The 25,580-nt window shown below is 32.6% G+C and overlaps 2 protein-coding genes and 1 long non-coding RNA gene across 5 annotated transcripts in view; 2 read left to right on the plus strand and 1 right to left on the minus strand.

Moving 5' to 3' along the window:
• Positions 1–3,480, plus strand: part of LOC118183184 (uncharacterized) — a 77,258-nt gene extending 73,778 nt beyond the window's left edge. For all 3 annotated transcript variants that reach the window (XM_035352634.2, XM_035352635.2, XM_035352633.2), the window contains exon 11: positions 3,157–3,480. In XM_035352634.2, the coding sequence (XP_035208525.1) occupies positions 3,157–3,321 (165 nt within the window). In that variant the 3' untranslated portion in view covers positions 3,322–3,480. The remainder of the gene's footprint in view (positions 1–3,156) is intronic.
• The window catches only part of LOC118183185 (uncharacterized), a 46,842-nt gene continuing 24,560 nt past the window's right edge, over positions 3,299–25,580 (minus strand). Inside the window, exon 3 of the long non-coding RNA XR_004757196.2 lies at positions 3,299–3,432. This is a non-coding gene — a long non-coding RNA (uncharacterized LOC118183185). The remainder of the gene's footprint in view (positions 3,433–25,580) is intronic.
• Positions 12,218–23,550, plus strand: LOC146997763 (uncharacterized). The gene is made up of 4 exons (XM_085815855.1): positions 12,218–12,374; positions 18,014–18,087; positions 21,758–21,862; positions 23,462–23,550. The coding sequence occupies exons 1-4, from the start codon at positions 12,326–12,328 to the stop codon at positions 23,495–23,497; spliced, it is 264 nt and encodes an 87-aa protein (XP_085671981.1). The 5' UTR covers positions 12,218–12,325; the 3' UTR covers positions 23,498–23,550.

Consider the following 25,580-nt stretch of genomic DNA (forward strand, 5'->3'; position numbering starts at 1 on the left):
AAGTTTACGGTCAGGAAGCAGTGAGTAAAAAGTGTGTTTATGGGTGGTTTAAACGCTTTACAGATGGAAAGGAGGATGTCAAAGATAAGCCGCGGTCAGGGCGCCCTACAACAAGCACAACTCCAGACGATGTGGAACGGGTTCGACAAATGCTTGCGGCAGATTGACGACTATCTTTGAATGATAGCTGGCGAATTGCAGATAAGCCTAGACAGTGTGAGCACCATTGTGCACGAACATTTGCATAAACGTAAGATATGCTCCCGGTTTGTACCGCACTCACTGTCAGACGAGCAAAAGCAATACCGGATGGAAACCTCTGGAGATTTTATCGACATGTGTGACCGGAATCCGCAATTCTTGAAAACAAACAAGGAACGACAGGGGATGAGTCGTGGTGCCTATCGATACTATCCGGAGACCAAGCGGCAATCCATGGCATGGTGTTCAACGTCATCACCCAATCCCAAAAAAAGTCGTTTGACACAATCCAGGATCAAGACTTTGTTGATCGTCTTTTTCGACAGTAAGGGTTTGATCCATCGTGAATTTGTACCCGCGGCTACTATCGTCAATGCGGAATACTACGAGGGGGTTTTGAAACGGTGGCTGCTATGTATATGCCGGATTCGGCCACAGTAACGGAATGGACAGTGGAATCTTCTCCATGACAACGCCCGGCCACACACTGCAATCCGTGTAACCCAATTCCTCAACAGGCACCAGGTTCCAGTTTTGGATCACTCTCCATATTCTCCAAATCTGGCTCCCGCGGGCTTTTTCCTGTTTCCCTGCCTCAAAAGAGTTCTGAAAGGCCAACAATTTTCCGACATTACTGAGATCCAACAACGTGTGACAACGATGCTTCGAGCCATACCGAAAGAAGTGTTTGCAGACAGTTTCCAACAATTGTACACCCGATGTCAAAAGTGTATTGTTGCTAATGGCGAATACTTTGATGGCCAGTAAAGCTATTTTGCTTGTTTCTCTTGTTTCCTTTTTTTTATGGTACAATTCACCGAACTTTCGAACATACCTTGTATATACATATATTTTTGTACTTTTGGTGCGGCCGATTACAACCAAAATACCAGGTGCACATCTACATGTTATAGCAGTCCTGTATACAAAATTTCAATGTTCTGAGGCTACTCATTTTTGAGTTATGCGAGATACGTACGTACGCACAGACGCCACAAAAAATTCTCTTTAGAATTCATTTTAAATTAGTTTTACAATTTTTTTGGGGGAAAAGAGTCCTTTATCCCATCCTTATGTACAGATGTCACTCAAAAACATTGTTAAATTGCATTCAATAGTGGTGAAAATGGATATTTGCATTGAAATATGATGCCTGAAACTTTTCGAGATTACAATAGTTCCTTTTTACTTAGTACAAGGAAGTAAAAATCAGATGTTGCTTTTCCCATGCCAGCATGTGACTGACACCTGAGACATCATCCCACACCATGCGCAAAAGCACAATTGGCAGCAAATGTGTTACAGATTAACAGAGTGTTTTTTTAAAGCATGCACAATTTTTTAAGGCATACGTTGAATTGCGAATTCAACATCTTGAACTGTAATAACATCAAAAACAAAGTGCTATTAATTAATGCCATTTTAATGTTGGTTTGTTATAAATGCCACTTGCATAGATAAGAAAGGAAAAAGTTAGTGTAAACAACATAGAAGTAGGGTAAATCATTTAAAGAAAGCTATTTCATAACCTGAACTAAATTTGCATGATAAATTATAGGACATTGAATAAATAGTGTTTTTATCCATGTTCAGCTGAACAGTTGAGCAAACCACAGTATTGAATTAATGATCAACTTCTTTTGTTTTATTAAAATATTTTTCTTCTGCTATAAAAATCATAACATAACTTATACTGTTTGGGTTATAAAAAACTTTAGTTTGATTGTAAAATAGATATTTTGGTTATCACTGTACTGAATGAGGAATTAGTATTATTCAGTTCAAGTAAATTTAATTGCTTAGTCCTTGTTTTCAGTTTTATTTGTATGATTTGTATGCATAATTTAAAAAGACATTTTGCTTATTTTAAACTTAATCTGGAAATGATGTTTTTGTTTGATTTTTTTATATCAGTTTATCAAATTTCTTTTTTATCTATCACTTGGTTGTGAAAGTATTTTTTCTATTCAGTTCTTTTGAGTTTATTACAAAATGCATATGAGAAAATTCTGAATTAAACAATTGGTTCTGCTGATTCTGTGCTACAAATAATTTGTAGAATTTAAAAACAATTTATTTTCCAAAGTTTTACCCATATGGTAATGAAAAGGATTGAAAAGTCAGTAAATTTCTATTGTGGTGCACTACACAGCAGCACAAAAGCAGTGCCATTACAAAATGGCTACAATGCAGGAAAAGAGTTTTAATAACTCTTTAAGAATGCTAGTTGTCTGTGTGTGTAAATGGGAAAACCAAGTGTATCTAATGAAATGGTGCTGAGAAAAAGCCCACAAAAATGAAATGTAAGAAATGAACTTGAGACTCTTGTGCGAATGACTTTACTCTGTTTTCATGCCCTATCCCCCCCCCACACACTCACATCTAATCGAATGTTGTGCGACTTCTTCCTTTAGGGGTATGTGTAAAAACTCCTGACAAGATTACCAACAAAACTAGTAGAACTCAGCAAATGCAAAAATATTGCTCTGATGAATATTTACAGAAGAATATAGCAAAATGTTTAGGCCATAGTCAACTATCATTTGAACTTGTGTGATCAACAGAACACACATAGAACATTTGAGTATATGAGGAAAACTTGCTGAGTTTCTGACTCTTTTCATATATTAATTATATATGTAATACTTTTGAAAATACAGTGTTTTAAAAATCTGGTGAATAGTATGCAAGTGCCTTATATTAAATAAAATATGCATTTTTCTTTCAAAGTGATATGTAATTGAAAAATACATATGCTCATAGCAGAGGAAATTTCTATTGAATATGATTTTTCAAATATAAGCTCTAGTTCTAGTGGTTATGTGTAATTGTTGTGTTATTTGATTTTATGTCATACTTACTGAAAGCTATTGTAGTAGTAAATCTGTACTAAGCTTCAAATTACTCAATGATTTATAATTCCGCAATATGTATTAAAACTGTGTTTTATCACAGGGTTCTTCTGTTGAAGATGAGAAACTAAAACTGAAAAAAGAGCTTGAAAAAATCAAAAGGCAGGCAGAGTTGTATAAAGCACAGTTATTGCAAAAGGAACATGAAGCTGAACAGTATCGAAAAGAACTTGAACAGATGAGGACTCTTCCTAGGGTTGATCAATAAAGGTGGTGGAAACAATCTCCTTTAGTCCATGTATAATATTTTCACTTTTGTATATATTCTTTTATATCATTCCTTGTATCCATTCATACTGTGCAATCATCATTTTTACTTCTGTGAAGAAAATATAAATAAATAAAATTCTTTTATTTAAAATTTTCATTGTGCTTTTGGACTGATTTTGAAGATAGTTAGTTGCTTTTTATATTAAATATGCACTTAACAGTAATATAATATCAAAATTAAATAAAAGTTCACTGATTTATTCTAATATAATATCAAAAATAAATAAAAGCCAGCAAAACACAGCTGATCATCAATAACAGCTTGTCTTACATATTTCAGATGTAGATTGATGTTTAGTAAGGTATTTTGCCCCAAGGGAAGTTTGAATGTAATTTTCTGGCATTCTTTAATACTCTGCGGGGACAGCGGCCCCGCAGAGTATTAAAGAGTATTAAAGTAATTGAGAAAATATATGCTGATCTGTTATCAGAAGACGATAATTGCTCTGATGGTGAAAGTGGTATGTCCCCGCAGAGTATTAAAGTAATTGAGGAAATATATGCTGATCTGTTATCAGAAGACGATAATTGCTCTGATAGTGAAAGTGATTCGGACAGTGGAAGCGATATAATTGTGAGACTATTCAAAAATAAGGGAAGACCAATAATTAGTGAATCTGAAAGTGGTGAAGAGAATTCTGTGGCAAATGATTGGTCAGAAGTTAATTTTAAACATAACTTTCATGCTTGCCTGGGACAGTTTGGGTTACAGGTACCATACACACCAGATATATTATCAACTGTGGAATTGTTCATTGGGACGATTTATTCAATTTGTTTGCTACACAAACAAACTTATATCATAATCAGCAGAATAATGATAACAACAATGCATCCACAAAGAATAAAGCTTGGATTTATATAAATGTTGTAGAAATGAAAAAACTTTTGGGGCTTGTTATCCTAATGGGAATAGTAAGAAAACCAGAACAAGACGATTATTGGTCTACTCACCCTGGATTACATACACCTAATTTTGGGAATACTATGCCAAGGAACCGATTTCGGCAGTTATGGAAGTATTGGCACTTCAGTAATAATGAGCATTGCCAAGAAAGGCTTGATAAAATAAAACCAGTTTACTCGTACCTGGTAAAAAAGTTTCAAAAAATTTATAAACCTGAGAAAGAATTATCGCTGGATGAAGGTATCATTCCATGGAGGGGCAGGCTATCTTTTCGTACATACAATCCTGCAAAAATTATAAAATATGGAATTTTAGTCCGTATGGTGTGTGAGGCGATATCTGGTTATATATGCAATTTAGAAATATATTGCACGCAAGGAAAATCGCTAATTGCAACAATATTGTTCGTGCTATTGCCATATTTAAATTTATGGCATGATGTGTATATGGACAACTATTACAATAGTGTAAAGGTTGCAGAAGAGTTACTAAAGCATAAAACAAACATCTGTGGCACAATTAGAGTAAACAGAGGACTGCTAAATTGTTGAAAAATCTGCTACGTTGAAAAATAAGTCAATGGAATTTCGTAGAAAAGGGAAAATTATGGTACAAAAATGGAATTCGGCCAAAAAATTGATAATGATGATTTCTACGATACATTCAGCAGACATGGTCGAATGTGTGAGTAAAAGAACCAAAAAGAAGTGCATTAAACCAATTTGCATGCAAGAGTATAATGAATTTATGAAAGTTGTTGATCATGCCGGTCAATACCTATCTTTTTATTCTATATTTCGCAAAACAACAAAATGGACAAAAAAAAAAAAAAAAAAAAAAGGTTTTATATCTCATAAACTGTGCATTACTCAACGCATTCCTGATATACATCAAAAATTTCAAAAAACCTATAAGATTCAAACAATTTTTACTAAACCTTGCACTAGCAAGGATTAATGGGAATGAAGAGGAGCAACAAACAAGATCGGCTGCTCAATGTGATAAAAGATTGCCGAGGTTTGATCCACCAGGCAGACTTACTACGGACATGAGAAAACATAGAATAGCACGTATTAGTGATAATGGGAGAATTCAAAACTTGCGAAAGGCCTGTAAAGTCTGCACTGCCACCCAGAAAAGAAGTTCCACGGCATACATGTGTTCTTCCTGCAACGTTTCTCTGCATGTTGGAAAATGTTTTCAGAATTATCATACTAAAAAGAACTATGGATTCTAGGAGTTAAATTTTTTAAATAAAACGTTTTAGTACTAATTTAAAAAATATAATTGGAATAAAATGGAATAAAAATAGTGTAACAGTTATTTTAGTACTTTCTTTAATAATAATTATATACCAACTATTTATGTTTCGAAAAATTGCGTAAATATCACCGTTGGCGTGCAGTAGAACCTGCGTGAACCAGCGCTTCGATAAATGCACGGCCCGCAAAGTGTTAATACTGCTACGGCTAATTCTAGAATTGACAGCCCTTATTTAGGATTTTTATATGCAGAAAGAAGTTAACAAAAAGGTTATAACGGAAAGTGTCAAGTGAAAGATATTTGTTAATATAAACACCAGATAAAGTGCAGTAGTAATATCAATAGTAAAAATAAGCAGCAAATACCCAAACCTTTGATATGGAAATGCACAGTTATTTACAAGGTTGCTCAGCTTCCTTTGGAAAGAAATCAAAACAGTAAGAAGAACCTAGAGAATACAGCAGGCTAGTGTGAGAGATAGTGTCATTAAAATAACTCAAAAGGAAAGACCTTTGATGTAGCAACTGCAAAATTGTGTTAATATTAGTAGTTATAATATTTGATTCTTTACCAACAAACATCCATCCTTTATAACACATCGTTCATTAAGTTTCGGGACTAACCGAAAGATGGTGTTAGTAATATCAACTTGACTTCATTGTACGAAAGAACTAACCTTCAAATGACACGTGTCTAATTTTCAAGGCATTCGGACCAGAAACAGCGAAGCTACTGCGATGAAAGTGACACTAGTTGTGCATTTGGTAGACAAAATAAAGGAAAACGAATTTCAAGTGTTGATCAAACATTGCTATTTAATGGGCAAAAAACTGTGCAAGCTCAGCGATGGCTTGAAATATGTTATCCATACACTGCTCCATCGAAAACAACCATTTGCCGTTGGTATGCTGACTTCAAGCACGGTCACATGGATACAAATGGTGCGGCACTCTCGGGTAAGTCAAAGGAAGCAGTCGCTCCGGAAAATGTGAAACAAGTGTTGAAAATCGTGATGAACGACCGCAAAGTTCGTGAGATGGTAAATATATCAACTGGAAGCGCGTGTATGATTTTACATGAAAAGTCGGGAATGAAAAAAGTGTTTCCCAAATGGGTGTTTGTCACTGTTTACTCGCAATAAACAGGATTTCTTGTGTCGATATGTGACAATGGATGAAACATGGATCCACTATCTCATTCTGGAGACAAAGCAGCAATCATCTGAGTCGCGTGCAGCCGGTGAAAGCCATCCAAAGCGTCCAGAAACGCAGCAGTCAACTGGCAAAATCATGGCGTCGGTGTTTTGGGATGCGCGAGGAATAATTTACATCGACTACCTTGAAAAGGGAAGATATATCGATAGCATCTATTACAGTGAGTTAATGATGCATCTGAAGGACAAAATAGCAAAAAAAAAAAAGACCACACATGAAGAAAAAATCATCTTCAGTCAAGACAATGCCCCGTGCCACAAGTCAATGCAAACACTGGTTACATTGAATGAGTTGGGCTTCACTCTGCCTCCCCACCCACTATACTCCCTAGATCCAGTTCCCAGTGTTTACTGGCTGTTTGTTCATCTCAAAAAGATGCTCCAGGCGAAAAGATTTGGCTTAAATAAGGAAGTCATCGCTGCCACTGAAGCTTATTTTGCAGACAAGGACAAACGTTTAACAAGCATGTTATCGAAAAGTTAAAAAAGCTTTGAAATGATTGCATAGCTCTTCATGGTGATTATGTTGATGAATAAACCTGAATTTTTTTTAAATGGATGTTGTTTTCTTAGTTAGTCCCGGGACTTATTGAACAATGTGCGATGTGTTACATATGATCGGTTTATTAAAACCACACACTCCTTAATAAGAGATAGGTACAGGTAGAAGCTAGTCCAGCATCTCTGTAGTACTACAGGTAATTGAGATATTCTGAGCCTTGATAACTTTTAAGTTTCTTCCCCAAATTTGCCAATCTCTTGAGAGGACTTTTGGCTCACCATATATTTTGAACGTCCTCTTGCTGCACAAACACTACACTTAACATTCATGACTTCTGTAGGTCCATTGCTATGACAGTCAGCATCACTAACCATTGTACCTCTGGTACATGACTACAGTGATCTAAGACAGTAATGGCAAACCTTTTTGAGAAGTGGGTCACTAAGTCAGTGGTACTACTTGAAAGGGGGTAAAAAGCATACCAGTACTTTGCAAACAGTGAAAATTTGTTAACAGAAAAACCTGGCAGTTGTCCTCTTTTTTTTTTTTTTTTTTTTCTTCCTCTCTCACTTTTAAAATACTCCAAAAATGATTACTCTTCCTTTTTGATTCTACAACTTTTCCTTTTTCAAGTGACGAAGCAAAAAAATTTGTCAATGGTGTGATACCCTGCATTAATGCAGCATGCCCAGTGTTGCCAGTCCAGTGAAACATTCTCAAAAATATATTACAATTTGGGTGAAACATTTACTAGAATAATTTAGAAACGGTTTATACAAGAATAAGATATTCGAAAATCAAAACCTTCCAACCATTATTGTTATAATCTATGCATTTGTAACATTTCATTCATGTGAACATTAGATGCACTGCATCAGACAACATTTCAGGCACCTGCACATTTAAAATTGTAGGCACATGACTAGTAATTAATCATCGAAGGAGACAGTTGGCCAACATCCACTTGGAATTTATATATATATAGGGCATTAGACATTTATACTTTAATATTTGCAGTTGTCTGTCCACTTTTTATGAGAAATAAATTTATAAAAATCCTTGGTGGGTCATTTAAAGACTTCATAAGTCAGTGTTTGACCCACAGGTCATAGGTTTGCCACCACTGATCTAGACAGCACTTTTTAATCTGTGTCATCCTAGATTTCAAAAAAAAAAAAAAAAAAAAAAAAAGTAAAAAAAAATCAAATTGCTTGCATATACCCCCGACGAAAGTGTTGCACATTTTTAAGCCTCTGAACACTTGTAGTTCGGTTCGAATTCTGAAAATGCGCATTTTCATGGTTTTCCCCATGTGTAACATGTATATGAGCCAGTTCCCTGTCAAAGTCCTCCATGAAGGCATCCCTCCCCTTAGGCAGATAGTCCTTGAGGCTTTGCCATATTTACATAAGCCAAGCTAGTACAACACTGTAGCTACAAATCTCAGAGTTTTGAAATTACACTTGGCAATCATCTAACGTGTTTTCTCTGAAGCTTGTCATTTTATAAAATTGATGATTGGTTTTTCACTTAGTAACAAAATAGGAATTTTAAGGACTAAAATTGTTGTGTTTCTTGCCAGCATACAACAAGTAACCTATGCAAGAATCGACAGGATCATTCATTTCATTAAAGCGAGTGTCAACAAATGTTGATACTTGCATTAATGAAATTTAATATTTAATTAATAACTTTATCAAAAATCGAATAGCCTTGAACTATTTAAAGTAAATGAAAGTTTTCTATAACTTATCTACATAATACCAATTTAAAGTAAAATAAATTTTAATTAATTGTTTTTTAAAAAGTATACTTTTAAAAAACAAAGTGAGAAAATATGATACTAGTAACATATTGTTGCGTTTTTTTTTTCTTCTGACACCAATTGTTACGTTATTTTCTTCCTTCACGTTCGTACGGGGTTCGTGAGGATTTGGAGTGAATAATGACAATATTACTTACAATATAATAATGAAGTATCGAAACACACTTTATTGGCCAGTATTTTCAGGACAGCTCCAAAACACGTTTTTACAGTTGTCGATGAACTACTATAAACACGATCAGCGACACAGCCTCCAGGTTATGAGGCTATCACGGTGGAGACAGCTTCACGGCAAAGCACAGAGAGTACAGCTCCCAACTCTGCTTGGTCATTCTCGGAACTCCCCGTACTCTCGAGACTCTCCACGCTACAACTCACGATGCACTCGACGATACACAAAAGTATAGCTCTCAGCACAGTTTAAGACAAAACTCGGCGATGCACTAACTCGCGATACACTGAAAGACTCTTTCGATGCACTCGACGACCAACTGGGCACTAGACTTCGAGACACTTGCTCAATGACTGACTCTCAGCTCGCTAGGCGAAGCACACGCACACACCGTCTGACTGCTGACCCGCAGGGTTTATATAGCTTTCGGCTTGTGTTCGAGAATATTCTGGGCTAAACCGGTAAGAATTCATTACAGAAGGTTCTCCATCCATCTATGGCATATCGCCAATTATGTCTCCAAATGTGGCAACCCTGCCTTCCTTGCTGTTTTATGGCAACCCTAAAACTGCTTTGTCAGGAAGCTATCTTACCGCGCCTGTACATTTTGTAAGAATGTGTTAAAACATATGATAGTAACAATGTTAAAAAAACAACATATGTTAAAAAAATTTCTTTCGGAGATAAGAGTAAGATGGTCTGCAGACTAGTCGAATTTGTAAAAGTGATCCCCACTTGAAAAGAGTTTGAGAAATGCTGATCTAAGATGGTATCCATAATGAGCTGGTTGTTGATGCTTTTTATACTGGTACTGAGTATACTTTCTTTAATTTCATACATGCAAGGAGAAAAATACTGCAACTTATTGTGTACTAATAACTGCTATTCTAACAGATAATGAGCATAAAATATAATCAATGAGGAAAAGTTCAAAGAGAGAGCCTTTCAGATTTCTTTTTACATTATATGTTCTTTCATTTTTATCCTTCATGGTTTCTTTGCTCATCATTTTAATCTTCTTTGGCAAAATATTACACCAATATTTATTATTGAATCTTAATTTGCATATATCTATTTGTTTATTTTTTTCATATATTTATTGTATTTATTGGTTTTGGTTACCAACATACTTACTTTCAATCCATTTTACAACATTTTATGGCATAATATATATATGTTCTGTATGTCGAGTACAAATTAAAAAAGCAGAAAAATTTCAAAGCATTCTAACTTAGAAATACATATGTAAAAAAAAATGCTGGTACATCAGTGTACATATGCAGTTAAAATATCGGTTTTTAACGAAAGTTTCCCGCCACCGCAAATATCATCAGTGCGTTTAATCACATTTTGTCAAACGATTTTTTGGTATTTGAAAGAAAGGGGCTGGATTTAGAACACTGTTGTGAAATTTGTAGAAAAAAATCATTATCATTAAAGCACAAGGTGTCTGAAATGAAACTATCACTGTAACAGATTAGAACCATCACATACTTGCCTACTTGCCATTATGTTGCAAAAGGTCAGCTACAGAATGTCACCAAATTATGTACATAGCTTTAGGTACTAATGTTGTATTATATGACATTGTGAAGATTTGGTACCAAAGGTTCAAAAACGAAGGCATCCCTCCCCTTAGGCAGATAGCCCTCGTGTGCTTTGTCATAACTCAACACACCAACACCATCTAAATTACCTAAGTAAATCATATTCTAAAAGAAAGAAAATACAGATCTACAGTATAAAATAAAAATAAAACTAGATAAAACTTTACATGTAAATTTTGCTTAAAATTTCAAAAACTCTCACCAGTTTCTAAACTATGGACCAGTTTCAGACAAGCAATATCTTCAGGAACTTTTGATCATGTTTCTAAATTTAAACTTTCCTTTTTCGATTTTGGTTTTATTATTTACGTGTTCCGCCTTCAGGCACTACACGGAAGGGAAAGATGCTTACGTAGAGGACTTTCTAAGGGAAATTAGCTCGTATATACGTCATTTTTCGATTTACGAATGTTTCAATCTAGCTTAATCATTTAAAATTTACAAATTTTTTTAAAAAAAGACATGAACAGTTGGATCTGTCTGATGAAAGTGTCTAAGTATCATTTTCGAAATCAATGCGAATGATTGCAATACCATCAAAGATGAAAATGAACTGCTTTTGGCGCTATTTCAACCTTATGTCAGTTCTAGTTGCTCAGAGCAGAAAATGAAAATATTAATGTAAAAAATATAGAAATATGGATAAACGTGAATTTGAACCACTGACTGGTTTTGGCTTATTTAATTATGGCAAAGCCTCAAGGGCTATATGTCTAAGCTCTAACGTAAATATTCCGAAGGAAGTTTGTGTTTACGACCAAAGTTTAAGAAAACGAAGGCCACTGAAGCAATTTTATGCACATGCTAGGAATCATTTACATAGATCGCTTTTAATTTTTGGCATATTTCTTTTTTATCTTCACCGGGCAAGTTTGTTTGCACTTACACTTAACCTGCGAAAGAAAACAGAAAACAAAAAATTGTTTTGGCTATAACCCTTAGTAATAGCTCAATATATACGGTGATTATGTTTCATTCGAGTTCATATATAATGAGCACAAAAAAATCAGGTATTTTATATTCAAATATTTAATAGTATATTGAATTTTTCACATTACATGTTTTAGTGAATGGGAATTTTTTTTAAAAAAAAAGGCGAAATGCGATTGCAATTAGATGAAAAATTTAAGTATGAAGGGATATTAATAGTTATTGCTATTTTAGTCTGAAAACAAAGCCCCATTTTTATAATGCATGATGAATAAAAAAGTAAAATACGAGTATTAAACAATATTGTAATAAGCATGAATTTAAACAAATATTTTCTCAGTCTTTCATGGACTTTTCCTTATCTTTGGCACTCAAAGAAAGTAAGAAAATAAAAGCATCTAGCATATGACGCTTTCTTACCGGAAAAGCAGCTGCAAATACTTCAGATGCTGTTATAACAGGAGGTGCATTTTTTTCACGATTCTTTTCACATATTAGATCTGATCTTACTCCTTTTAGCATCATGAAAGTCTTAATTGTTTTGGCTTTTTGCTTTTTTCTAGCCGTGCAATGTAAGTAATGGCACAAAATCCTTTCCTCATATGTTAATTATTTTTTATTAAATAACGAAAATGCAGACTCGTGTATAATAGGTACGAAAATAATAATAACAAAAAAAATTTCACTGTAACGTAAAATAATGTTAATTATCTTAATTTTTCGTATATGTATTTCAAAAATGCATACTCAAAAATGAGGATTATAAATAGGAAATTTAGTTTGCTCCTTATGCTCATAATATATATGCTTTTTACTGCATTTTTTTAGTTATTTCTTTACTGTCTTTCCCAAATACTGAGCATTGTTAGTTGTAAAACCACTACTCAGTAATCATTTGCCTCCATGGTGTAGAAAATGCATATTTTTCGATGCTTTAAAATAATCCTACATTATTTGTTCACTAATCTGGAGCAAAATATAAAGCGCAAAGGCTATATTAGCATCCAAGCGAATTCTAAATTTAGATCATATTAAGAGACTTGAAGGTAGCAATTACAAGATTACGAGCTATAATGCTTAAATGTAAATAGGAATTGGATAGGGGGAAAAACTATAAATCCATGAATAAATTGTTTTGAGCAATTAGTTTCCCTTTTCAATATCAGCTTTATTGAGAGTTGAATAAGTAAATTTAGACTAAAGTAAAACAGAAAGAATGATGACATCATGTATCTTTAAAGTCAGAAGTCTCAGTTTACAGAAAAGACCAAAGAATGTTCTTATAGCGAGATATGCATTTTTTAAAAATGCAGCATGAATTTATTTGCAGTTATTTATTCGAATTTGTAGAAGAAATGAGTGGGACTGACGAATTCAATAATAAAATTTTTCTCATAAGCATGGAAAGAAGAGAAATAAAACGTTTTCCATTTTATTATTAAGTAACATTATAATTTTTTAAAAGCAAATAAAATGGAAATTAGGAAAGTGTTCGAACAACCAAGCTTAGGATGATGCAATTAACGGGCTTAATCGACACAAATTTACCGTACTGAATATTAAATTTTAGCTGCTAATGGTTAAATTTGAATAGATGTCTCAAACTGATTGAAAAATTATTTTGTTCAGGTTCAAAAGTCGAAGGCGCTCATGCCAGATTGTGTTAAAAGAGTTTTTTCTATGTAGCGTTAGTAAGACCACATAATTTTATACGTAAATTTGAACTACTGGACTGGTTTTGGCTTATTTATTTATGGCAAAGACTCAAGGGCTATGTGTCTAAGGGAAGGGTTGCCTCCGTGGAGAGCTTTCCAAAGGAAACTGGCTTGTATACACGTTACGCATGGGGAAAAACGCGAATGCAGCCAGGTCCGTTCGCAGGATTCGAGCCTCGGACCGAACTACCACTGTTCAGCGACTTTACCACTCGGCCGCTGATGAGCCTTGAGCCACTGAACCGAATTATTCTTTTGTAAATATTGCTAAGGGTAGACAGGCGGCTGATAGGTGTATTACTAATGTAGTAGACGGATGCGCATCAATGATGAAGCAAGTCTGGTGATAAGAGTTTTCCTGGAAGTTTCTTAAATACTCAGTAAGAAAAAGTACGGATTACGCATTATTAAATAAATTTGAAAATCCAAGAAAATTTTCATTTCAGCTAGCCTATTATCAAGTCTTTAATATACCATCGAGAGATCGGAAAATTTCGCTTTTAATAGATATTTTTCTTTGAAGAAGGAGAATGAATTTGTCAATGTGAAAATAGATTCGCGGGATTGTGTGGGATATATTCTGTCAGTCGATTCGACTTTTTATAAAACAATAATTGATTTTTACTACATTCTGCATAGCGATTACTTTTGTGTTTTACCTTAATCCAGCAATTTTATTCTTTCAGTAAAAGAACATAATTATATTTCCAAAAAGAAGTTCTTGTCTATTAGTATGAGAATGGTACAGTCTTCTAGGATTTAATTTATTTTATTTTATTTTATTTTGATAGTATAAATAGCAATTTTCCCAAGGTAGTATACAGGGTTTTTTCCAGGTTCTGCATATAAAATTTTTCTGTTGTATAAATATTTGATTTTAAAAAGAAAAAACATACACTGTCTGCCTCCTACTTTAGTATTAGAAATAGTAGAAGTGCTTTCTTCCCGTGATTTTTAAGCAAATAAAACATAGTTTCAACGGTTATAATTATTTAAAAATATGTTTTAATGTAAACGATTTTATACTTGTTGTTTTATAAAAGAGTTTATCTTTTTCTTTTGCCCAATAATAGTAGAAATATTAATTCATAGTTTTAGATATGCAGCACCGATTACAAAATTCAAAAATTCTAAGCTAAATTATTTAAGACAAGTAGACTATCACTCTTGATCTCGACTATTAAACTGGTGATGATATTCATAAAACAAATTTGATAAGCTGTTGATTGTTATTGAAAGGTACCTTTAGCTCATTCAATGAGCAAGAATATTTCTGTTAAAGATTACCATCTTTAATATCAATAATATCTTTCAATATCTTTTCACTACCCTCATTTCACTTGTTACAAACTCATTTCTTATTCTTCACCTTTAAATCTTCAACAACATTTAGCAGTTATTAGATGGAAACAGTTTAATAAATTAATGCTTAATTTACGGATTATGCGTTTGTGTCACTGGTACACTGAGGCATACAAAGTTGAGAAGATGGAAGCTAAATATAGCATTTTAATGCCCATTAGAGTTTTATCTAAATATTTAGCTATTACGTACAATGCTTGAGCCTTCAGGCCACACCGTTTCGCTAGTTGATTTACTATATATACTTTGTTAGAGAATCATAATATAACAGAATTCGCTGTAAATTTATGTGCGTATTCATTTAATGTAATGCATTGATCATTTAGACTTCATCTGTATATTCAGTATGAAACATAATTTTTTATGAGTTCCAAAATATATCATAAACACATATATACTGTTGTAGTTTTATATATGTCATAAACAAAATAATTAATAATGTCATTACGCATAATGCGTAGAAAATATGCATATTGACCCCTGGCATTTTGAATAATAAGATGTTAACACTTGTTTAATAGCATATACGTGAGTACTTTTTAGTCATCAAGTTTTTGAAAAAGAATACAGTCCAGCCTCAATTTCACAGTACCCTCAAATCAACATTTCCTTTCATTGATCTGCCCAGATTGCATATAAATAATAAAATTGCAATCTAAAACTATGCACAACACTCAAATTCTGCTACAGCATGTTGCACTCCATTTTTGCCATTTCCTTGGACAACGTTTTTAACTCTTTCTGGGAAAAAAATAAAATAATTTTGCATTTTATTGACCACTGCTAAACTTACTCAAAGCTTACAGCTGTTGTACTGGATCTAATTATACCTTTTTCTTCTAAAGCCCAATATTGCAATCTTTAAACCCGAAGTGTTTGTTACATTACCGAGAAATCATTTGGAAATGATGATGGCATGCTAAAGATTAATGTTCTGGAATTTTTGGAGGTTAGTGTATTATGTGTCGTAGTCTTGCAGTAATTTACTTTCGTTATTGGAAGACTCGTTATTATTTTCTTTTCATTAGTTTCGTTTCGCTGTCTTACGTTAAATTTTCTTTAGCCCTTCATTTCGTTGGATTTGCCTGTAATTAGTGAACTTAATAATTTTTTTAATTAAAGATAATGTTTCCAGAAAGAGAGATCGAAAACAATATTTTTACAAAGTAAGTTTACATTTCTACATCAAAAACAAAATCAGAAATTGAAATAATAAGCTGCCAAGTTAGCTGCATGGCACAAAGTTGTTCCACGTGATGTTATGTGCGACAAAAACTGTGTTTCAAAAGTTCAGATTCGTAAATATCAAACTGCTGATATTATGTATGATAAATAGGAAGATGAGGAATCATCCAATTTCTAAAATGAAAGTAAAATTTGAGTAAGGGAAATAAAAGTAGCTTTCTTGTTGACGGAAAGTATTTTTTTACATAAAAAAATACTCGATTACTATTTGAGACTGCTTTAATTCATTCGCTGTTATTAGTAACATCAAGATCAAAACTACTACTTTAAAATGTGAAACAAAAAAGATTGTTGCGAAGGTTTTGGTAGCATGTAGTTTTCCACAAGCCGTAAAAAGTAAAGGAGATCTTATTAAACTTGCGCAATCATTTCGACGGAAATTTTGAACGATCAGATTGCTCTTTGTTCTGTTTTAATTAACAGATAGAAATTATGGATAAAGCATATAAAAAACTTAAGTAAGTACGAACTTAAGCTATTATTTGATCTCTAAGATTATTGGTAAACAAGTTCATTAAACTTTGTTTGCACCAGTCATTTCGGCGGCCAAAAATTCATAATGCAATCTAATATAACACCATCACCAAAATAATTATGTGAAGTCCGCAATACATGCAAATTCGCTTAAATATGAATCTAAATTGTGTTGAGCAACACTGTGGTGTTTTTTTTATTCTTTTACTTTGCCAAACCCCGCAGTCTTTCAAAATGGTTTGAGTATGAATGAGCCTTCGAGTATGTTATGAAGTCATGTTTATTCATTATAGTCGACAAATCACACTGCTTGGTTTTTATTTTGTCGAAAATGGTCGGTGGGGGTACTACATAAATACGACTGTTATTTCTTTTAAAATAACATTCTTTTTAAGCGCGGTTTTTAAATATAAAGAACAATTATTCTTTTCGGGTCGCAGGAGTTTTGTAATGTGTATGTGGTATCTTTAGAGTAATTCAGGCGCGTTTTCATTTAAAGTAGTTAGAACAATAATTTTCTTTACACGTTGTGCAGACAAATGATAAAAGTTAATGCCCCGAATTTAACTTAATTCACATTATTTTTTTTTTTAATTTCCATTAATGTTTCAAATAGCCGGACTCTTGCAACTTAATACATTCGATAATTTTCTTTTACCCTTTGAGAAAGTTTCTGTTAGTCCTTGTTCTTATTCAACAATAATTTTTTCTAGTCCTTCAATTCGCGGAGTTCGACTGTTGTTGGTTAACTTGATCACGTTTAACAACAATTTATTTTTTAAAGATGTAAAAAGTTAAGAACCGGATAAATGGTGATGAGTACTTAAACTTACAAGCCCAAAGGTCTCGAAACGGCATTTTGCGTCAACTCACTGTAAATGTCCGTTTCACTTTTCAAATTGTTTCCACCAAATATTATCGCCCTGTATTACATTTAAAGAAATTAAATGATAAAGAATCTGCATGAACACACACACACACATATATATATATATGTTTCTCACATTGTGAAAAAACGACGGTAACTAGAGCCATCAAATGTTGAATAACGTAGTCTTCCACCCGAATGCGGGCACATAGAAGCCCGAATTCGGAATTTGTGTTATTGTCTATTTCATATTTTGTCAAATTTTAACGAATTTTTGATTAAAATAACTCAACAATTCCAAAGCAAGCAGTGGCAACACTGTCGAGAATAAAACATTTTTATCTTTAGCGTGCAGGACTGTTTACTGGAAATTCTAAAGATATGCTGTTTTTAAATATTTTTGGCCCAAACGCACTCGAAACGTGTAAATGAAAAAAACGCCCTTTTGGAAGTAATATAAACTTTGAAAGCTTTCAGAATTTTTTTTATTATTTTATTGCTGATATGAAATTTTATTGCACTTTACTAATTCTGAAATTTTTTTCAGCTTCATTTGCGGAAGAATGTGAATATACAATGGCAAAGATGTGTTCTCTCACTCCAGGCGCCACTTATAACGAGGTAATCTATTTCATTATTGTCATGAAGTATAAAAGAAATATTTTCGTGTCTAAAGTCATTGCCATAATTCAGTTTCTTTTCCTTTTTTTAAAATTTTTTTTAAGCGCAACACTGAATGTAGTACATTCATACCTTGTGCAGTTTTCGTTTTACATATAATTTATAATTTGTTATTTCTGATTCTATAAAGTCTTATTGATTTCTGGCTTTTCGGAAATGAATCGAAACTTAAAAGCACTTATCATACATTTTCATACTTATTTAGAAAAGAACTCTGCTATGTTTGATTCAATGGATATTTGCATTTTAGACAAAATATATTTCAACAGATAACCTCACATTAGGAAAGTCTGAAGTTTAAATAAATTGGAAGCTTTGAAATTGCAGTGACTGAAACTAGACAACGGATACCATTGTAGAGTTATACAATTGGATAAATATAGGATGAATCCCAAATTTTCTCGAATTCGAATCCTTTATAGAAGAAAAATAATGAGAAGTAAAGAGAACTTTGGTTTATATTAAATAAATGGAACGTCAAACCTGAGTTTAATGGTGAAGAAATTTAAGATTTCAGTTCCAAAAAACACACTTATATCTTTTAAGAATAAATTAAATAATTAAGAATAAATTGAATTTAAGAATAAATTAAATAATCATTCAAATTAAATAACTAGAACCTGATATAAACTCAACTGATAGTGTCATTAAAGTCGGAAATTACTGAAATTTAAGTATTTTTTACATATTTCTTTTTCTGAATTCGTTTAAATCAAAGCAGATGTGTATAGGGGCAGGATTATTTTGAAAAAGAGAGTTATATAATTAAATATGGTATAACATAGACAAACACTAAGCACGAAATGGAAAATATATCTAGAAAATTAAGGATACGTCAATCAAAGCCAGCACAAGATTATACTGGTTATCCAGGTCCACTGGAATTGCTGTAGTCGTTTACTTTTCTTATAGGCATACCATTAATACCACACGTTAAAGAAAATAAATAATCTTCCCTAAATTTTGAGTTAAAGCTTTTACATTTTTAAAATTTAAATTTAAGGTTGATATTTGAATGAACAAAAAAAAAAAAAAAAAAAAAAACCCTCGAAGATTCAAGTTTTTGATTCTAATTTTTTCCTAGATTCGAATAATCCATTCCCCCCCCCCCATTTTTGTGATTGGCCTTGTAACGTAGATGCTAGCAGAACTACCGATTTTGTAACACAGTTCTAAATTTAAGAAGACGTATTAAACGATAGATGTAACAGTGTTACACTGAATTACTTCAAAACTCGTTAATTCCATATATTGGGTCATATAAAAAGTCTCCGCGCTTTTTTGCCACCAGATGGTGTTGATGCCTATATATCCGTCAACGCTCACCCGATTGTCTAAACGAACATGCGCTTAAAAGGTGACATTCAGCTTCCATTGTTTATGAAAAAAATTTCTAATTCGTTGCATGTGCAAAAAGTTATAATGATTTGAAATGAGTGAAATATCTGAAGAAATATGTTAAGTGATGCTTTTTTTACTATAAAAAAAAGGTAAAAAGGCTACAAAATCATGCCGAAAAATTTGTGAAGTGTGTGGTGAGGAATGCTGTGAGTTAACGAAGGACTCAGGAGTGATTTCTCGATTCCGTTCCGGAAATTTTGACATTAAAGTTGCACCTCGCTCTGGTTGGTCAATCACTGAAAACGTCGATAAAATTTTGCAACTGGTTGAGCAATACCGGCACGTAAGCTGTCAGGAAATAGCAGAGGTACTAAACATCAACCACATGACAGCTTGGAATCATTTGAAAAGAGCAAATTACAAAAAGAAGTACAATGTTTGGGTGCTACATAAATTGCAACCTGGCAAAACCATCAATTCGGCCATGTACTGTGCACAACTCGCTCTTTTGAACGAAGCAATACAGAAAGAACGACTAGAATTGGCCAAAAAAAAAAAAGGAGTTGTGTTCCAGCATAACAATGCGCGGCCATAAACATTTTTGATGACTTCGGACAAATTGACGGAACTTGGATGGGAAGTTTTGATGCATCCACCATATAGCCCGAACCTTGCACCGTCTGACTACCGTTCTCTTCGGTCTCTGCAAACTCTCTTGATGGTAAAAAAATTGGCCGACCGGAAGAGCCGTTGAAAATCACTCGCCCAAGTTTTTCGACGATAAAGAAGTTCTACACCGATGGAATTATGAAGTTGCTCGAAAAATGGCAAAAGGTCATAGATAATAATGGTCAATATGCACTTGATTAAAATTGATTTTCAATAAAGAAAATGTCTGTTCAAAAATGTACCAAAAATGCGCGTAGACCTTTTTATATGACCCAATATATTCCATCAACTCAGAAGCAACTAGCGCAAAAATTGCATTACATTTCTTGGCAAAATGTTTTTCTTGCCATCCTTTATGAATCCTTTCAGTTTTCCATATGTTTGACATATGGAATTTTTATATTGTTTAAATCATTTGCTATTACATTTCGCCATTCGCTAAGATTTTCTAACTGGAAGTTACCTGTTAAGAAGAGCCTGGAAAAGCCATGTTGGATAAAAATATTGCTTCTGAATTTTTTCCTGGTAAAGGAATTACGTACTACTGCTTGGGGAATTTTTGATTTCCTTGGTTAGCTTCTTCCCGTAGTCACACTATGGGTTCATCAGGAGCTGCCTAACTTGCTGACATTTCGATAATCTGTGGCCTACTTTACCAATAACGCTGACGGACAGTTTATCTGAAAGCGTAACCCTATCTAAAGTGCGAGTCGTACACAGACTTCGTAAAACTAATAATGTAAAGCTGCGTTATTTTTAGGCAACAAATAAATTTACAATGAAATTTCTGTATGTACATTTTTATTAGCGAGATGATATTCCCCTTCACCATTAACAACAGAATGTTCATCAGAAATAACTGTATAATGTCACCTCCAGGCTTGATGCTCATTAAGTCTTGGTGGCCAGGCTTGATGCTAATATTTTTTCTGCCTGATTAATTCGGCTGTAGAAAACACTTCTCCAAATGACACACAAGAACTAGGACTAAAAATTGAGTTGAATCTCTAATTCAACCGAGATATAACCCCAAAATCTCACCGCATGTAGGTAGCATCGTGTTACTCGTATATCGCCGCCACGTGTAGCATCGTGCAGTATTAGTATATTTTTGGCTCTCGCCACATGCTTTTATATTAACATCGTGTTCGTTTTTACCAAGACGTCAAATTCGCATTGGCTGTCCTTCCGTGCTTTTTTGTGAATATGCGGTTAACAATTTTTAGTTTACCAAATAAAGAGGTGGATGCCATATCCTTTTTTCAAGAAACAGATCTTTTACCTGACAAATGAGTATGCAAAAATGACCATAACATGAAACTATATGTTATGACGAAACCATTTGGAGGTGCAATATTAAAAATTCAAAAAAAGAAGAGCCTCCTTGTTAGAAATTGGTTTCGTAATTATTCAAGAAGTGCAAGATGGATGAACGATCTACTGAAACTGCTGCAAAGGATATAAAATAGAGCAACTTGAAAAAACTGGTTACAATCAGTTTACTAGTTAGTTTACTAGTTATAATACAACATTTATTACAATAATTCTTCATGATTCATCTTTCATGCTTGTTTATTTATTTATTTATTTTGTCTCCCAGCGGGGTTGTTGGTATACTTGCAGAATCAAAGCCGAGTTTGAAGTTTTCACTGGTACAAAAGTAAACGGTTCTCCTTGCAAATCAATTATAGGCGGTGTGGATGGAGTAAGTACTACATTAATACTTTACTTTAATAAGTCTATTTTATAACATTCATGCAGATATGTAATTCCGAAACGAATTCACGCTAAGAAGGATTAGTAACTTTGCAACTGATAGAGATGAAAAGTCTTCCGAGAAAATATTATAGTTGAAACAAGTATTTGAAATAAAGTTTTATTAGCGTTCAGTGCATAATTCATTGCGAATTTTAAAGTAAATTTTTAAGCTTAAGGTGAATTCAAATTTCATTTCCGCTTATGATTGACGATTTAATAGAGGTTTATTCGATTGTTTTCGTATAATTTAATTAAAGTTATCCAAGAAAATATAAAATAAGTAGATATTTAAAAAAGCGTTTACTAAAAAAAAAAAAAAAAATTCTTTGCTGAAGTGATTTTTATGAATTTTTTGTGTGTTCCATACAAAAAAATTTCGTTTCTCTATCTTTAAAGTTTTCGAAATAATTATCTTTTAAATGTAAGAATCAAATAATTCTTTATATTTTAAGCTCTTTATACTCAAAGACAAATTTCTTTTCATGATCTTCCTAGCTTTTATTTTATTTTCTCGTTCTAAGAAGTATTTGACAGTTTCGGTTAATTACCACAGACTTTAATTATTAGACTGAATATGAGAAATGAAAATCTCTGATCAAACTTGTATTCCTTTACTTTCAAATTATCAGTGTTACATAATTTGTCACACACCATATTATCTATAGGATCTGCTCATCTGCAATCTGCTCAGATTAAAGTCTGGTCATCTGTATGTTCTCCGAATGTGATGATTTCTGTCTCGTCAATAAAATGATCTTGTAGTTATCGGTGGAAGCCCAAATGCATTTCAACCGTTGCTACCAATATTTATTTAGTTTCATAATCCATTTGGTGTCCGTTCATAATATTATCCTCTAAGCAACATTTTTGAAACTGTATTTTTGTAATTAATTTTTTATTGAAACAAAGAATTTTTTAGAACAATGGAATTTGAAATTATTGAAGATTTCTAAACATTTATTTTTCTGTTCATGGATTCCTTAAAATTTACTAAGGATTTATTTTGAAATTCTCTTATGCAACTTTTACTTCTGTAGCCACTTCTTAAGATATATTGGTTAATAGTTAACCAATATTTGTTAATTAATTGCTTTATTAATCATGGCAGTGAAATATTTACTTTTGTGCATATAAATAAATAAAAACGGAAAGAAAGGAATTAAAATTGTAAACGTTAAGGTGTAATAAGGAAAAAAGAAAATTATTATTTAACTGTACAATTTTTTAATATATTTTTCTATATGTACCTAATCATAAATCTATTAATTAATCGTACGTCTGTTTAACAATAATAATAGGCAAATATAAATATGAGTAATAAAAATACGTAATAGAAAATAATAATAATTATTCAATCGTAAATGCATCACTTACACATTTATCAGCATTTACTTGTAGTAATTGCAAGGATTAAAATTATTAATACAATTTAAGGCATATTAATAAGCAATTCTTTTACGTATTCTTTAATTATATATCTTCTTGATACATTTTTCTACGATTATTTTCCAAATGCAAATAAAATAACAGTTTTTTCCTTTTCCAGGTTTGTAAACATGGTCTTTGCTTTCCTAATGAATAGAACTCGGAATAAAATTTCTTAAACATTGTAAAATAAAGTAAATTAAGACAACATTTTCTTTGGTTGCCTTATTTATATTTTTTCTATTGATTTTGGTTTCACAAGAAATTACAGTCTTAGGAAATCACTTTGGCATTCAAAGATTGCTTAGTAGTTGTAACATAACTAATCACACCGCTTTCTATAAACAAGAAAAATAACAAAACGGAACGAAGTAAGGGATGCCTCCTAGTAACTGGAAATGGTTTTTTTTTATAAATTGAAACTGAAATTAGTTTTTTTTTTTTTTTTTTTTTTTTTTTTTTTTTTTTGTTCTTTGGAGGATTTTGACAAGAAGCAAAACTAAATTAGAGTTTGCAGCCTAAAAATGCTGGGGAATAACTGATTTATTTGTTTCCTTTTTACTTCATTGTATGAAGTAAAAAGGAAGTATTGTAATCGCGAAAAGTTTCAGGCAGCATATTTCAACGAAAATATCCATTTTAACCGCTATCGAATGCAATTTAACGATGTTTTTGCGTGACGTCTGTATGTAAGGACAGAATAAAAAACTCTTTTCCTCCAAAAAAAATTATAAAACTACTTTAAAATGAATTCTGAAGAGAATTTTTCGTGGCGTCTGTGCGAACGTATGTACGTACTTACGTATCTCGCATAACTCAAAAAACGAGTAACCTCAGAACGTTGAAATTTTGTATATAGGACTGCTATAACATGTAGATGTGCACCTCGTATTTTGGTTGCAATCGGCCGCACCAAACGTATATTTATATATTTATATACGTTTGGTGATCTCAGTTTCTTTACTCTTATATGTTTGTAAATTGTACATTGTTTTGCTTTAAAAATGATTGCATTATATTGTTCTTATATTCCAGTTAAGGTTTTTATGCCTTTAGTAAATCTGTATGCAATATTTTTAGAATGATAAAAAATTTTAAAGTTGTTTAAGTGCCGCTAAGCCTAATAATTTTTTTTTTGATGGCGGCCGTTACTTGTTTACATTTGAAACAGCAGAATAGTGGATTTGTTGCCAATCTAGAGGAACTTAGCTTCGAAACAACAAAGATAACGCCTTCATTTATGATGGCGAATTAAATCATGCTTAGTCCTTTCTGGAATTTTTTTAGAGGAAATAAGTGTTTAAAATTTACTTCGTAATTTTTAATACAGATATTTTGAGTTTTTATGTATTTTTGCCTTGTTGCGAAGTGAGAACTGAATTAATGGAATGAGAAATACTCAATCGTCTGTGAAAAACTGTTTCTTTTTTGTTTTGTTTGCTTAATTTCTTTTATACATCGTTCTAGCTTTATTATAGTATTTGATTAGAACATGTGGCAACGATTAGATAATTCTTTAAATGATATAAATTTTGTGCATTCTGAGTTATAATATAAATAATATATTGGTAAAGGCCGTTAATGGTCGATTGCCTCTTACTAAGTGATAAGACATAAACGTACACATAGTTATAATATAAAGAAATATAATACTGTTAAGTGAACCTAGAGCCAGAGTGTCACTATGGTAAACAAATAGAATGAATTTTAAAGAATGCATTTATTCTATTGTGGTTTATGCGCTGTCGGTGAAGCAGATTTAATTCAATCCAATAAGTTTAAATGAAATGCAAGAAAAATATGCGTATAATTTAATATTCCGTATAAGGAGGTCATGTGGTGTACACATCAGATTTTTTCTGAATATGCGATTCAGGTTCCTTGATGAGAAATTTTAAAGTTCGCTTTGTTTGAACTGTGTATATTAAACCGCACTGATAAGCAGTGTCATAAATTGCCCAAGTGTTTATGGCTGGAAATGATTTCATTTTCAAATACACTCTTTGAAATTATTTCTTCTTCAAACATATTTGCTCAATAACGCAAATTTTTACATAAGATGTGAAGTAAAAACAATTTCATTGCACAAACTCATAATTTATTATACTATGAAGCGAAAGAATTGAGGACACAGGCATTAGACGAAGCTCTGTTTTCTGCAAACTTAGATTATTAGTTCAAAAAAGTGTATTCCTTTCATTATTTACATATTCTTTGAACAGCTACACATAAAAGTTGAT

This window comes from Stegodyphus dumicola, chromosome 4 (genome assembly GCF_044657685.1).
Source record: "Stegodyphus dumicola isolate Sdum_Otavi_A_Nest chromosome 4, ASM4465768v1".
NCBI classification, from domain to species: Eukaryota; Metazoa; Arthropoda; class Arachnida; order Araneae; family Eresidae; genus Stegodyphus; species Stegodyphus dumicola.